Consider the following 15,175-nt stretch of genomic DNA (forward strand, 5'->3'; position numbering starts at 1 on the left):
GCTAGTTAGCATATTAGACTGTATCAAATGGTCGTTATACTTAGAGGCTGTATCCTAATCAAAGATCAATGCTTGAATGGCAATGTTAGACACAGAATATCAATGAAGACTAAAACCATGTTCAAAATGTTTTCTGTGTAGATAACATTACGATATTTGCAATATTTTGTCACAAAGCTAGCTAGCTAACACCGCCAGTCATTCTCTATGAGAATACTAATGCTAAATAATGTCAGCTTCCGAGTGCTTATACTATGTGAAAACAAACCTTTATATTTTTAAAATAATTTTCCTTGACATAGAATTAACGTTTAATTAATAGTTTTGACAAAGGTAATTCATATTTAACAAAGTTTTGTTTGTTTAATGGGCCATAAGGAGGATAACAGTCGTAACAATTTGGATGCGCCCTTCAAATCAAACTTTGTCACATGCGCAGAATACAACAAGTGTTGACCTTACCGTGAACTGCTTACTTACAAGCCCTTAACCAACAGTGCAGTTCAAGAAGAGTTAAGAAAATATTTACCAAATAAACTTGCCAGGTGTTATAAGTTGTGTGTCTATTGGAGCATATCCTTAGTCGGTGTCCCTGTCCTTTAGGAGCATCCAGACCCAGGCAGGGCCAACATCTACCAGTCAGTCATCATCAACAGCTCCAAGGAAATGATGTCATACAGCGACTTCCCTCCTCCAGCTCACCTTCCCAACAACATGCACCACTCCCAGCTGCTGATCTACCTACGACTTTACGCTGAGACCTTTGACCTCTTCAAGCACATCGTCTTCCAGGTCAGGGGGCATGAAGGAAGGAAGTTGATGTTTATTCAGTCACATCTTATGTTATGATCCCTTTCAATGGTAAATAATGATTCATTTTGCGGTGTGTGCGTGCATGTCTGCCTGTCTACCTGTGTGTGTCAGACCACTGTGGTGAGTGTGCGACAGAGGCCAGATTTCCCAGTGTCGGGCCAGTGGGAGGTGGAGACAGAGAGGACAGAAGGTCAGAGGGAGTCTCAGGTCTTTGATGCTGTGATGGTCTGCACCGGTCACTTTACACAACCACACCTGCCTCTCAAAGACTTCCCAGGTAACTGTCAACTCTGTCGCTATCATAGTCCCCGGTGACATTGTGTATTGTCCATTTTATATGCTACTATCACTGGAGATATATAGACTCACATCCTTCTTACATACATCATGTGTATATCCCAGTCATAGCCCTCACAACTTATAATTCGAATAATATGCTCGATTTATCATCATTAATCAATTACCATGATAGTGTATCATTATTTATCATTTGTTTTTCTTATCCACGCAGGTATAGAGGAGTTTGAGGGCAGGTACTTACATAGTTGGGAATATCGCAGTGCTGAGGGGCTGCAGGGGAAGAGGGTGGTGGTGGTCGGGATCGGGAATTCTGGAGGTGACATCGCTGTGGATGCCAGCAGAGTAGCGGAGCAGGTGAGTGGGAAATCATCTGATTCTTCTGGAAGTATTTCTCTGCAAAACTCCTAGCTATCATGAACAGGAAGAGACTAAGCAATCTCTAGCACCATTCGTTCTCGCTGTCGGTTTCCCACAGTTCCACCATAATTTGCAAATAAATTCATTAAAAATCCTACAATGTGATTTTCTGGATTTGTTTCCCTCATTTTGTCTGTCATAGTTGAAGTGTACCTATGATGAAAATTACATGCCTCATCTTTTTAAGTGGGAGAACTTGCACAATTGGTGGCTGACTAAATACTTTTTTGCCCCACTATAGCTGATGCTTAAAGATAGTGAGGGAGATGAGTCTCCAGCTTCAGTGATTTTTGCAATTTGTTCCAGTCATTGGCAGCAGAGAACTGGAAGGAAAGGCGGCCTAAGGAGGAATTGGTTTTGGGGGTGACCAGTGAAATATACCTGCTGAAGCGAGTGCTATGGGTGGGTGCTGCTATGGTGACCAGTGAGCTGAGAAGGCGGGGCTTTACTTAGCAAAGAATTATAGATTCCCTGGAGCCAGTGGGTTTGGTGAGGAATATGAACCGAGGGCCAGCCAACGAGAGCATACAGGTTGCAGTGGTGGGTAGTATATGGGGCGTTGGTGACGAAACGGATGGCACTGTGATAGACTGCATCCAATTTGCTGAGTAGTGTGTTGGAGGCTATTTTGTAAATGACATCACCGAAGTCAAGGATCGGTAGGATAGTCAGTTTTACGATGGTATGTTTGGATGCTTTGTTGCGCAACAGGAAGACGATTCTAGATTTAATATTGGATTGGAGATGCTTGAGTCTGGAAGGAGAGTTTAGTCCAACCAGACACCTAGGTATTTGTAGTTGTCCACATATTCTAAGTCCGAACCGTCCAGAGTAGTGATGCTAGGCGGGCGGGCAGGTAGCGATCAGTTGAAGAGCATGCATTTAGTTTTACTTGCATTTAAGAGCAGTTGGAGACGACGGAAGGAGAGTTGTAGGGTTTGTTAACATTGTCCAAATAAGGGCCAGAAGTATACAGAATGGTGTCTGCATAGAAGTGGATCAGAGAATCACCAGCTGCAAGAGCGACATCATTGATGTATACAGAGAAAAGAGTCAACCTGAGAATTGAACCCTGTGGCACCCCCATAGACTGCCAGAGGTCCGGACAACAGGCCCTCCGATTTGACACACTGAACTCTATCTGAGAACTAGTTGGTGAACCAGGCGAGGCAGTCATTTGAGAAACCAAGGCTGTTGAGTCTGCTGATAAGTTCCTAACTTCCCTGAAAGGTTGAATATCGCCGGGGCTATGCAATGCTAATGCAGTACACCACAGGATGTTTTTGTGCTGGTCAAGGGCAGTCAGGTCTGGAGTGAACCAAGGGCTATATCTAAAATGTTTGAATGGGGCATGCTTATTTAAAAGATGGTGAGGAAAGCACTTTTAAAGAATAACCTGGCAACCTCTACTGACGGAATGAGGTCAATATCTTTCCAGGATACCTGGGACAGGTCGATTTAGAAAGGCCTGCTCGCTGAAGTGTTTTAGGGAGCGTTTGACTATGATGAGGTTTGGTCGTTTGACTGTGGACCCATTACGGATGCAGGCAATGAGGCAGTGATGGCTGAGATCCTGGTTGAAGACAGTAGAGGTGTATTTAGAGGGCAGGTTGGTCAGGATGATATCTATGAGGGTGCCCAAGTTTACGGATTTGGGGTTGAACCTGGTAGGTTCCATGATAATTTGGGTGAGATTGAGGGCATCTAGCTTAGATTGTAGGACGGCCGGGGTGTTAAGCATATCCAAGTTTAGGTCACCTAACATTACAAACTCTGAAGATAAATGGGGGGCAATTAATTCACATATGGTGTGCCGAGTGCGAAGCTGGGGGCTGAGGGGGGGCTGTAAACAAGCGGCAACCGTGAGACTTATTTCTGGAAAGGTGGATTTTTAAAAGTAGAAGCTCACTGTTTGGGCTCAGACCTGGATAGCATAATAGAACTCTGTAGTAGATTGCAACTCCACCCCCTTTGGCAGTTCTGTCTTGGCGGAAAATGTATTCACATACATAAAGGCATTATTCAGCTCTGATTTTACCACTCAGAATCCAGAATGGATATGACAATGGGGCCCACACAGGATGTAATACACCCTTACAACAATCTACTTTCTGATCTTCTTGACTTGTTATCTGGTAAACTGCTACTATGTAGAAAAGAAAAGAGCCCCAATTAGGGGTTAGTGTACTCCAGTGAAAAAGGGCTGGTTTAGATGAAAAACTATTGCCCTGTGTCCCTGTTCATAGGGGCATGAGAGACTGGTAGAATTGAGTTGGCACTTTATTGGCCAAAACACCCATAGACTCACAAGGTTGAGGTTACTCATGGACAGTAATTAGTAATACTTCTAACTGTCCAAGAATAGGATCCAAAGTGTTATGAAATATTTGCTCCCATAAATACAAAGGAGGATGTCTCTCATCATACCTCTGGCACTTTAGTCAGTTCACCACAGAGCCAATCAGGAGAGAATACATACAGGTCAAGGGGTGTGTCTGTGCCTTTTGGATTACTCTCTTTACAGAGAACCCCTGTGGTTCAAGTCATGAGCTACCCTTCCCCTTTCAGTCTGCTCTGCGCATGTCTGAAAGTGACAGAGCCAGCAGCCAAGCGAGTTTTTCACAGTATGTCATAAAAAAGTATTACACTTATCAATGTATGTCAAATGCTAATATGTATTAGATCCAGTACAATGGAATAACTAAGACCTGAATTTGAATGCAGCCTGTTCCGATTCCCCCTCTTTCTGTCCAGCAGGGTCAACCAAAAACACTTGGCCTGATGGTTCATGCAGATACTGGGGAAGCAATATAGAAATGTATTGATCCCTTAAAATATTTTACTATTAAATGACCCATATCACAACCCTCATACCTCTTCACAAAAATGTACCTAAATTAATTTGGGAAAAGGATTTTACTTACAAAAGACGTAGGAATTTATTTTTCCAGTTAGAAATAGTAGGCTGTGCATCAAATAATTATTTTCATCAGAAAAAACAACTCTCAAATGCACTATTGCATTGTGTATGTTGTCTGCAGGTGGCTTGTTGTGAATGCACTCAAATATCAAGTCATTATCAGGTTATGTAAATTGCGTTCAACGTAGAAGGATTTGTTGTCTTAATGTACAGTATATGAAAGTGGTGCTATGAAAATGATTATTTCGCCTTATCAAGCTCACTCTGACTGACATCACTGCCTATTACTGTGATTAAAAAGAGCAAATGAAACATTGTTTTTCATGAGGCCTGCCTGTGTGCCTTCCTTTAAGCACCTATGTTTGAACACCTCTCCTGTCCTTGATCCATTCCACATACAGCCATTTGTGGGTCTTTTCAGTGTCCATGTTAAAGATAGTTATTGCGAGGCTGGAACATTTGTTAACTTAAAAAAAGAAGTTTAACACCCATGTGAAATGAAGGCCTGCAAAGCTTACATATTTAAATCAAATCAAATTTTATCAAAGTCAAAGTCTAATAGCATGAGATGAAAGTAGACACATCAGAGTGTGCAATATGAAGGCGTAGTCAGTAGACATTCTGAACCTTGGTCACATGACCAAGGAGCTATTGAAATTTTACATTTGGAAAAATTCATGTATAATCTTGTGAGATGAAAATGGACAAACTTAAGGGTGTGCAATATAGAAGGGTAGTCAGTGGATATTCTGGACTTTGTTTGAGTCAAGTTTAATTAGCTATTGAAATTCGATAGTAAAAAAACAAAGTTTACTTTGTTTACACTCCCTAACTAATTCAGCTAGGAATACAAAATGCTGCTCACATTTCCACATGTTTATTAGCTTAGGAAAGTGAATTAATGTCCAAATCGTGAAAATAAGACCTGTGCAATGTTGTGCGCAATTTCTTCCAACATAATGACACTTATTTGGAGTCTGTGGTTTGAAAGCTATTGAGGTTTGAAAGCGCGAATATCTGTCGATAATCCAACTTGAAACTGCCTTTACCTCAGCCTGTTAGCTGAGGTATTCAATGAATATTTGCGCTTTCAAACCACTTGAGCCACAGACTCCAAATAAGTGTCATTATGTTGGAAAAATTACGCACAACATTGCACAGGTCTTATTTTTACGATTTTGACATTAATTCGCTTTCCTAAGCTAACAGACACATATAATGGTACAGTACAACAGTGGTATGCAGAACGGCATCTCGAGGATGCACAACTCGTCAATCCATGTCATGGATGGATTATTGCAGCGGACGACAACACCGGGATCCACTCCTATCAGCTAAAAACAAGAAGCAGCATTTCCAGTGTGCATACAATCACCAACACTGGACAATTGAAGAGTTGAAAAACATTGCCTGGTCTGACGAATCCCGGTTCCTGTTGCATCACGCTGATGGCAGAGTCAGGATTTGGCGTAAACAGCATGAGTCGATGGACCCAGCCTGCCTGGAAATACAATTTTAAAGTTTAGTACGGCTAGTCCTCCTACGTCTTTCCCTTTTTGTAAGTTTGTTAATTTTAACCCGGGATCGCTTACCTTGTCATGTACATTTAGAAACCCACTATGCATTATTTTCCCCCAATAGCCAGAAGGGGGAGAGAAGGGAAGCATTTGAACAACAGTACCTTCAGAAAGTATCCATGCCCCTTTACTTATCCCACATTTTTGGGGTGTTACAGCCTAAATTCAAAATTGATTAAATATATGTTTTTTTCTCACCAATCTACACACAATACCCCATAATGACAAAGGGAACCATGTTTACAATTTCTGTCTGCACATTTATTGAAATGTCTTTCTGGGAAAGTCTCTTAAGAGCTTTCCACACCTGGATTGTGTGACATTTGACCATTTATTATTTAAAACATTCTTCAAGCTCTGTTGAATTGATTGTTGATCATTACTAGACAACCATTTTCAGGTCTTGACATAGATTTTCAAGTAGATTTAAGTCAAAGCTGTAACTCTGAAATTTAGGAACCTTCAATGTTTTCTTGGTAAGCAACTCCAGTGTATATTTGGCCTTGTGTTTTAAGTTATTGTTGTGCTGAAAGGTGAATTCATCTCGCTGGGTTGTGTGGAAAGCAGACCAAACTAGGTTTTTCTCTAGAATTTTGACTCTGCTTAGCTCCATTCAATTTCTGCTTTATCCTGAAACTCCCCAGTCCTTAACTATTACAAGCATACCCATAACATGATGCAACCACCACTATGCTTGAAAATATGGAGAATGGTACTTAGTAATGTGTTGCATTGGACTCGCCCCAAACATAACACTTTGTATTCAGGACAAAAAGTGAATTGCTTTTCCACATTTCTTGCACTATTACTTTAGTGCCTTGTTGCAAACAGGATGCATGGTTTGGAATATGTTTTATTTTGTACTGGCTTCTTTTACATTCTGTTAATTAGGTTAGTATTGTGGAGTAACAATGTTTTCTTCTATCACAGCCATTTAAAATTGAACTGTTTTAAATTCACCATTGGCCTCCTGGTGAAATCCCTGTGCGATTTCTTTGCATTTTACATTTACAATTTAGTCATTTAGCAGACACTCTTATCCAGAGTGACTAACAGTTAGTGCATTCATCTTCAGATATCTAGGTGGGACAACCACATATCACAGGCATAGAAAGTACATTTTTCCTCAATGTGGCTGTCAGTAGAGTCAGCGCTAGAAGGGGTCGAGGTGAGGAGGAGGATTATTTAACATACTTTTTGAAGAGGTAAGGTTTCAGATGTTTTCGGAAGATGGTCAGGGACTCTGCTGTTCTAGCTTCAGGGGGAGGCTGGTTCCACCATTGGGGTGGGACTGGGATGAGCGGGAACTGCCCTCCCGTAGGGATGGGAGGGTCAATAGACTAGAGGTGGCAGAACGGAGTGCTCGGGGTAGGGTGTAGGGTTAGAGCAACCTTCCCCTCTTGCTGTTCCATAGGTGAGCTCCATGGTCTTGTAGTGGATGCAAGCTTCAACTGTAAGCCAGTGGAATGTGCAGAGGAGCTGAGTGACATGATAGAACTTGGGAAGGTTGAAAACCAGGCTGGCTGCTGCGTTCTGGATAAGTTACAGGGGTTTGATGGCACAAGCAGGGAGCCCAGCCAACAGCGAGTTGCAGTATTTCAGACGGAAGAGTACAAGTGTCTGGATTAGGACCTGTGCCGCTTCCTGTGTGAGGAAAGGTTGTACTCTATGGATATTGTAGAGAATGAACCTGCAGGAGCGGGTCGTTGCTTTTGATGTGTGCAGAGAACGACAGGGTCACACCAAGATTCTCTGCACTATGGGAGGGCGACACTCTTTTCAACCATGATGGGGAGATCTTTGAGTAGGAAGGCCTTTGCTGGGAGGAAGAGCAGTTCAGTCTTGCTGAGCTTGAGGTGTTGGGCCGACATCATCCAAGTTGAGATATCTGCCAGGCACGGAGGTATGCGTGTTAACACCTGGGTGCCAGAAGGGGGAAGGAAAAAGTAGTTGAGTGTCATCCGCATAGCAATGACAGGGGATACCATGACAGAGCCGAGTGAGGATATGACGGAACCGAGTGACTTGGTGTGTAGAGAGAAGAGGAGAGGGCCTAGAACAGAGCCCCGGAGGACACAAGTAGTGAGTGTATGTGTTGCAGACGTAGATCCTCTCCACGTCACCTGGTAGGAGTGGCCTGCTGGGTAGGATACAAGAGTGTGCAGAGCCTGAGAGGGTGGAGAGGAGGATCTGATAGTTCATGGTGTCAAAGGCAGCATATAGATCTAGGAGGATGAGAACAGAGGAGAGTCAGCTTTGGCAGTGCAGAGAGCCTCTGACACAGAGAAGAACAGTCTTGGTTGAGTGAACCACCTTGAAGCCCTGACTGGTTAGGGCCAAGAACGTTGTGAGGCATTGGAAAACCTCTGGTCTTTGTGATTGAATCTGTGGTTGAAATTCACTGCTTGACTGAGGGACCTTACAAATATTTGTATGTGTGGGGTACAAAGATGAGGTAGTCATTTAAAAATCATGTTAAACACTATTGCACACACAATGAGTTCATGCAACTTATGTGACTTGTTAAGCAACTTTTTACTCCTGAACTTATTTAAGCTTGCCATAACAAAGGGATTGAATACTTATTGACTCAAGAGACATTTCAGCTTTTTATTTAATTAGAATTTCCACTTTGACATTATGGGGTATTGTGTGTAGGCCAGTGACAACACCTCAATTTAATACATTTTAAATTCAGGCTGTAACAACAAAATGTGGAAAAAGTCAGGGGGTGTGAATACTTTCTGAAGGCACTGCACAGAAATTCATCAGTGGCAATTAACGCAACTGGGATGTTAGTCTATCTACTGAGGTCGTATTGACTTGATTGTTCTGTTGAAGTTTCTAGAAATGGTTTTATCTATGGAAGGAAATATATTTATTCCTAAATATTAAAATGGAAAACTATTGTGATTCCAATAGTAGAGATGGAGTCCTCCATCGGGGTCTTGAGAGGCAGTAGGGCAGATTTGGTTAGATTTATTTTATAATTTGAGATGGTGCTGAATCTGTCTATGATCTTCAAAGCGTTTGGGAGGTATTGAGATACTTTATCTAAACAATGTAAGATATCGTCGGTGTATAATGAAACTAGGCCACCTCTGACAAAGATCATTAACCCTTCCTCTCCTGGTCTACAGGTGTACCTCAGCACACGGAAGGGGGCATGGGTGGTCAGCAGGGTGGGGGCAGGGGGCTTGCCAGGTGACCTGGTGGGCACTTCACGATTGGACAAGCTGCTGCAGAAGCTCTTCCCCTCCTGGATTACCTGGATGATGGAGAAGAATCTGAACCAGAGCTTTGACCACAGACTGTACGGCCTACAGCCAAAACACGGGTATGCTCTATACATATCTGACTGACTGGCTAGCTGGCTGGCTGGCTGACCGATCCATCTATTTCAGGTTCTTTGCCCAGATCCCGGTGGTGAATGATGACCTGCCTGGTCGAATCATCTCTGGTCGTGTTCTGATCAAACCTAACATCAGGGAGATCAGAGGCTCCAGTGTGGCGTTTGAGGACGGCAGTGTTGTGGACAAGGTACAGACACACACACACACACACACACACACACACAACGGATGTGAACGGCTAGCTTAGTTAGCGGTGGTGCGCGCTAAATAGCGTTTCAATCGGTGACGTCACTTGCTCTGAGACCTTGAAGTAGTAGTTCCCCTTGCTCTGCAAGAGCCGCGGCTTTTGTGGAGCGATGGGTAACGATGCTTCGTGGGTGTCAGTTGTTGATGTGTGCAGAGGGTCCCTGGTTCGCGCCCGGGTATGGGCGAGGGGACGGTCTAAAGTTATACTGTTACACACACACACACACACACACACACTCTCACCTCCTCCCTTCTCACCTACCTTACCTCACCTTCCTAGGTGGATGTTGTGGTGTTTGCCACCGGCTACAACTATGACTTTCCCTTCCTGCCTTCGGGTCTGCTGGCTAATAGCAGTCACCGCCTGTCTCTGTACCGTAATGTGTTCCCCCCTGGGCTTGCCCGGCCCAGTCTGGCTGTAGTGGGCTTCGTCTGTAACCTGGGAGCCATCAACCCTCTGGCTGAGATGCAGGCCCGCTGGGCCACCCGGGTCTTTAAAGGTAAAAACTAACTAACTCATTAACTCCCCTTTTCCTGAATTGTCCAGCTCTGTGTCTGAAGTTGTTGGGTAGGCTAGTGTATTTGAATGTGAGTGATTGAAGCTTTGAGGTTGTTGTCATTATTAATGTGTGAATACATCATTTCTTGCTCCAGGGTTACTAACTCTGCCCTCTGAAGAAGCCATGCTGCAGGACATAAAGAGAGACACCAGCACCTTGCAAAACAGGTGGGACAACAACCATGCGTTATTACACTCCCATCATTATTTTGCTAATAGGTAACAAACTATTCACCTGTGTACATCTCCCTCTCCCTCCAGGTTTGCCTGTTTGGAGCGTCACCCTCTCCAGGTGGACCATATCCCCTACCTGGACTCCATGGCAGAGGAGTTAGGGGTTCGACCCAACCTCCTAGGGCTGCTGCTGAGGGAGCCTGGTGTGGGGCTTCGTGTGCTGCTGGGGCCCTGCACTCCGTACCAGTACCGTCTGAGAGGGCCAGGGCAGTGGGACGGGGCCCGCCAGGCTATCCTCACCCAGTGGGAGCGAGTAGCCCAGCCATTCAGGACCAGGATGGCTGCACAACCAGAGAGCAGAACCAGAGCCTCCTGTAGTCTGAGACTGACATTGACCCTGTCTGGCGCTGTTCTCCTACTAACCCTCTATACTAGACACAGTCTCTCATCACTCCTCTCACATCCCACAGGCCTCCTCTATAAGCTGTACAGTCCATCTGAGACCATGTGGGGGTGGAAATGAACACTATGGGTCTATTGCAACCACTGTTGGCCACCATTTTATCTCCAGGTGATCTCTGGTTAAACCATCAATACACGTTAACATCACCCGTACAGATGATCTCAATTGCTTCCAAATTTGCCGCTCCCAAAAAGCAGAGCTACGTGTGAGGTTGGTGTTAAGTTAGTCCTGTTTTCTCCCAACATGTTCACACTCTGCAGGGTATTATCTTTGGTAGAAATAAAACCTGGTAATCGGCTGACTAAGGGGTGATTTAACTATTTGATAATCATTCAGTACAACTACAATAGTAATTTCTTGTTTAAGACCGCAATTATACTGTGGCAATATAGGTTATATGAAGGGGAAACTCATGTTGGTGCACTCATTACTTATTAATTTACAAATGTAATTCATGAATTATTACTTGTGTAATTAAGTATGGCTAAAATATCCCTAAACTGTTCACATCTAAAATGTGTAACAAAATCAAGCCAATCATGATTGAGTTAATATAATCTGTATTCAATTATAGTCTAATCAAGGTTTTTCAGATGACACAAATTATATTCTAGTTATATTGGTATGTTTATATGAATATATAATACTTTATTCTTTAGGGCTGTAAGAGTTATTCAGTTAACTCAAATTACGTTTTTGTAATTTTAGTGCTCACATTTATTTTTATCGTGGTTAATCGAATTGTTTAAAAGCGCACAAAATACACTGAAAACAATCTATACAGCTAAAAACAACAATGCGATGTCAAAACAAGATGAAATTGAGGTTAAAGAAAGTGTGCTTTATCAATCTACCCGATTTTGCTAACCGTTACTTTTGAATAAAACATCTTAAATCACAGCTTAATTTGAGCAATTTCTGAATTTTCCATTAATCGTGATTAATCATAGGAAATCTTGCGATTAACTCAATTACATGTTTTTATAGTTTGGCAGCCCTAATATTCTTACAATATGCATTTTACATTATTTACCAGCCTTCTGATTAGGAATGATCCTTATAGTTTGAGACTTCGTTGGGGGGGGGGAGTAGATGTTTGGTATCAGACTTGTTTGACACGGTAACAACACGAGATCAACTGATCTGTGGGTTTATTCTTGTGGGTTTTTGGTTGAAAGCAAGTTTGTCTTAACACTTAGGTGCATGTAATTTCCCATTTAGTAGCATCAAGTGCTAACATACAACTGCGTGTTAAGTTCTGCCTGTTGGTTGCAATGGGCCCATAAGTGCAGGGGGTAGGCTAAGTGTGTGAAAGACAACTACTGTAGACTAAGACCATTGTGCTGTCTTATTAGAGAAAATGTACAAGAGAATGCAATAAAGCAAGGCTATCAAACCCTGTTTCTGGAGAGCTGCCCTCGTATGTTTTCGCACCAACCCCAGTTGTAACTAACCTGATGCTGCGTTCATGACCAAGTGGGAAGGTGGTAATATTTACCACAAACAACTGGGAAGAATCCAGTTGAATGGCCCTCCAACTGGTAATTAGTAGTGGGAAACTTGTCTCATTACTGTGCTCTGAGTTTCCCACTTGCACCTCTGACATCACTGTCAACAAAAAGACTACAAGCCTGGCGGCATCTTCAGCAGTTGTTGTTCATGATAAGAACTAAATACAAATTGTTGATACAAAATTCATTCTGTTATTTTTTTTTATTTAGAAAGTGAAAGCAGCTCTGCATATACTTTTTATGGGCAGAAACTGACTGTTTTGCTCAATCACAAGCCTTCTAAAGACGTACATGTTTATTTCCCAGTTCAAAGCGTAAATGTACCCACCTCATATTTACGACTTTACAACGGGTAATTACCACCTTCCCACTTGGTTATGAAAGCAGCATGGTTCAGTTTATCAACCAGCTAATTAAATCTGGTGTGCTACATTAAAAGTTGGAGTGAGAACCTACAGGATGGTAGCCCTCCATGAACAGGGATATGCCCTGCAATAGAGCTTGCCTTGGCCCCTGCAAGTAAAGTAGGCCTGGCAGGAGTTGAAAATAAGTATTTGTCAATGAATGGAGATGATTTTATATGAATATTTTATAATCTATTAAATAGTTTGATTAATACAGTTATTGAAACGCATTGAAATGCATTGATTGGGGCAGTTTGTTGGATTAATTACCGAGACACATTACCCACCAGCTTTTATCAATTGGCCTACATTAAAATGTTTGTTACTGCGTATGTTACTGTAACTATAGATTCCCAGTCTTTGGCTAACGCTGGTTGGCATTGGCTTGTGAAACTACCTCTAACTTCCTTCACACTGCATGTAGAGCTATAAACATGGTATTTATAAGTTCATCTGACTCTTGAGTAGGTAGAAAAACAGCTTAAAGTGTGACTACCATTTAAAAAGCAACAAATCCCTTCAAAACTTCCTATGTGGCATCGATATGAGTCAAACATTTATTCTAGTGTCAAAATTGACTATAAAGTGTAAAAAGGATAATTTTTCATAGTCAATCTCATCTAAAATGGAGTTTGGAACAGCTGTGTGTGTCAAATGAAGGTTGGGTTTTGATTTGATGTCCATTTGCCCACTAACATGGGGTGAACAGCTGCGGTGATTACTCTCTCGAATAGCATAGACAGTGAGAAAGACCTACCCAGTGTCACACATTTTCTACTTGAGAAATACTGCACCAAAACACCTTAAATGTAAAAGTATGCAAATAAAACATCCTCTACAAAAACATACATTAATTACAGATTTCTTGAGTCATCTTAGATTCATTCTGGGGATTTTGAGGAAGTGAAATAGGCTTCCATGTCTGTAGTTTCTCATGGGGGACAATCATTATTAACCAATGCGGAATCGGCCAGGAAACAACTCCAAGACTGAAATCTTGTTTTTCTAATGAGCAACAGAAAAACGCACATGCCAATCTGCGTGTTCAATGGCTCTTTCATTCCCAAAATCCCTGATTACAGTATCCCTTTTAATAGAGGCAAATTCAAATAAAGACAGACAGGCCGCCTCAGTCAGTCCACCCTATACGCGCCATGCAAGTGGTGTCTGGAGAAGTGGGTATACTGTAATTTTGCTTAACATTTCCCAAACGGCCTGCCCGGCAAAGGAAAGGAGCCCCGTGTGGGAAAATTATACGAGAAACAGTAACATGTACTCTGAATGACCTAAAATTATAAATATCATATTGTTTTTTCACAGTCAGGCCAACCCAAACTGTACTGTGCATGTAGGCTAATAGTAGGCCTATTGAACTAGATAAAAGAGTCATCAATTCACAGGTTTCTGCTCTCAAAGTCACACTTTTAATAGAACATTCAATTAATAGAACTATTAAACCACATCAGGAGACCACTTTTGAGGTCTGGGATAAATAAATATATATATATTTATGTAGTTACCGTTTAATTCAAGTACACAGGCAGCTAGCACTGTTCTTTGGTTACCTCTCTTTCTGTGAATCAAATCAAATTTTATTGGTCACATACACATGGTTAGCAGATGTTATTGCGAGTGTAGCGAAATGCTTGTACATTTTGTAAGAAATTTTACATTAAAAAACAAAATACTGCAAAGTTTCCTAAGGACTAGAAGCGAGGCAGCTAAACAAACGTATATTTAGGGTTCTGATGGGGTAGGACAGTTGGCTTTATAAATGATATAATTCAAGAATCAATGGTTACATTGATACCTACATGGACATATTACCTTGAATAACCTGTGCCCCCGCACATTGACTCTGAACAGGTATCCCCTGTATATAGCCTAGTTACTGTTATTTTATTGTTGCTCTTTAATTATTTGTTATTTTTCTATTATTTCTGTATTTTTTACATCAGTTTATTTTAGTAAACACTTTCTTAATTATTTTTCTTATCTGCATTGTTTGTTAAGGGCTTGTAAGTACACGTTTCACTGTAAGGTCTACTACACCTGTTGTATTCAGCGCATGTGACAAATAGAATTGTATTCGATTTGATACATATAATTAATTTATAAATCCAAAATTGGATGTAGCAACTGCTGATTGTCCCTTTACCATGTTACATTTCAACTTCAATGTGGTAGGGACCTTTACACAAGTAGTCACTCCGCCAATTAATTATATAAACGCCATAAGACTCTGCCTTCAACATTAGATATTGTAATGAAACAGCAGGGAGCAGGTCTTGAACCCTCGACCTTCGAGCCCGAGGTCCGTCGCGCTATCAACTGTGCTACAAAAGCATGCTCGCGCGGCAGAATCGATTTCCGCGCTTATAAACCAAGGGTCGTTAAATTACTCCCTCCTTTCAAAGAGTGCGTCCTCGTGCTAGCTT

At 42.0% G+C, this 15,175-nt stretch overlaps 1 protein-coding gene across 4 annotated transcripts in view; it reads left to right on the forward strand.

Moving 5' to 3' along the window:
- LOC110524501 (flavin-containing monooxygenase 5) overlaps positions 1-13,583 on the forward strand; it is a 28,258-nt gene extending 14,675 nt beyond the window's left edge. For all 4 annotated transcript variants that reach the window (XM_021604214.2, XM_021604215.2, XM_021604213.2 and 1 more), the window contains exons 3-10: positions 604-792; positions 925-1,090; positions 1,325-1,467; positions 9,168-9,364; positions 9,432-9,567; positions 9,907-10,126; positions 10,281-10,353; positions 10,447-13,583. In XM_021604214.2, the coding sequence (XP_021459889.1) occupies positions 604-792; positions 925-1,090; positions 1,325-1,467; positions 9,168-9,364; positions 9,432-9,567; positions 9,907-10,126; positions 10,281-10,353; positions 10,447-10,882 (1,560 nt within the window). In that variant the 3' untranslated portion in view covers positions 10,883-13,583. The remainder of the gene's footprint in view (positions 1-603; positions 793-924; positions 1,091-1,324; positions 1,468-9,167; positions 9,365-9,431; positions 9,568-9,906; positions 10,127-10,280; positions 10,354-10,446) is intronic.
- Positions 13,584-15,175: the final 1,592 nt, after the last annotated feature.

The sequence above is a fragment of the Oncorhynchus mykiss genome, chromosome 5, assembly GCF_013265735.2.
Source record: "Oncorhynchus mykiss isolate Arlee chromosome 5, USDA_OmykA_1.1, whole genome shotgun sequence".
Taxonomy (NCBI): Eukaryota; Metazoa; Chordata; class Actinopteri; order Salmoniformes; family Salmonidae; genus Oncorhynchus; species Oncorhynchus mykiss.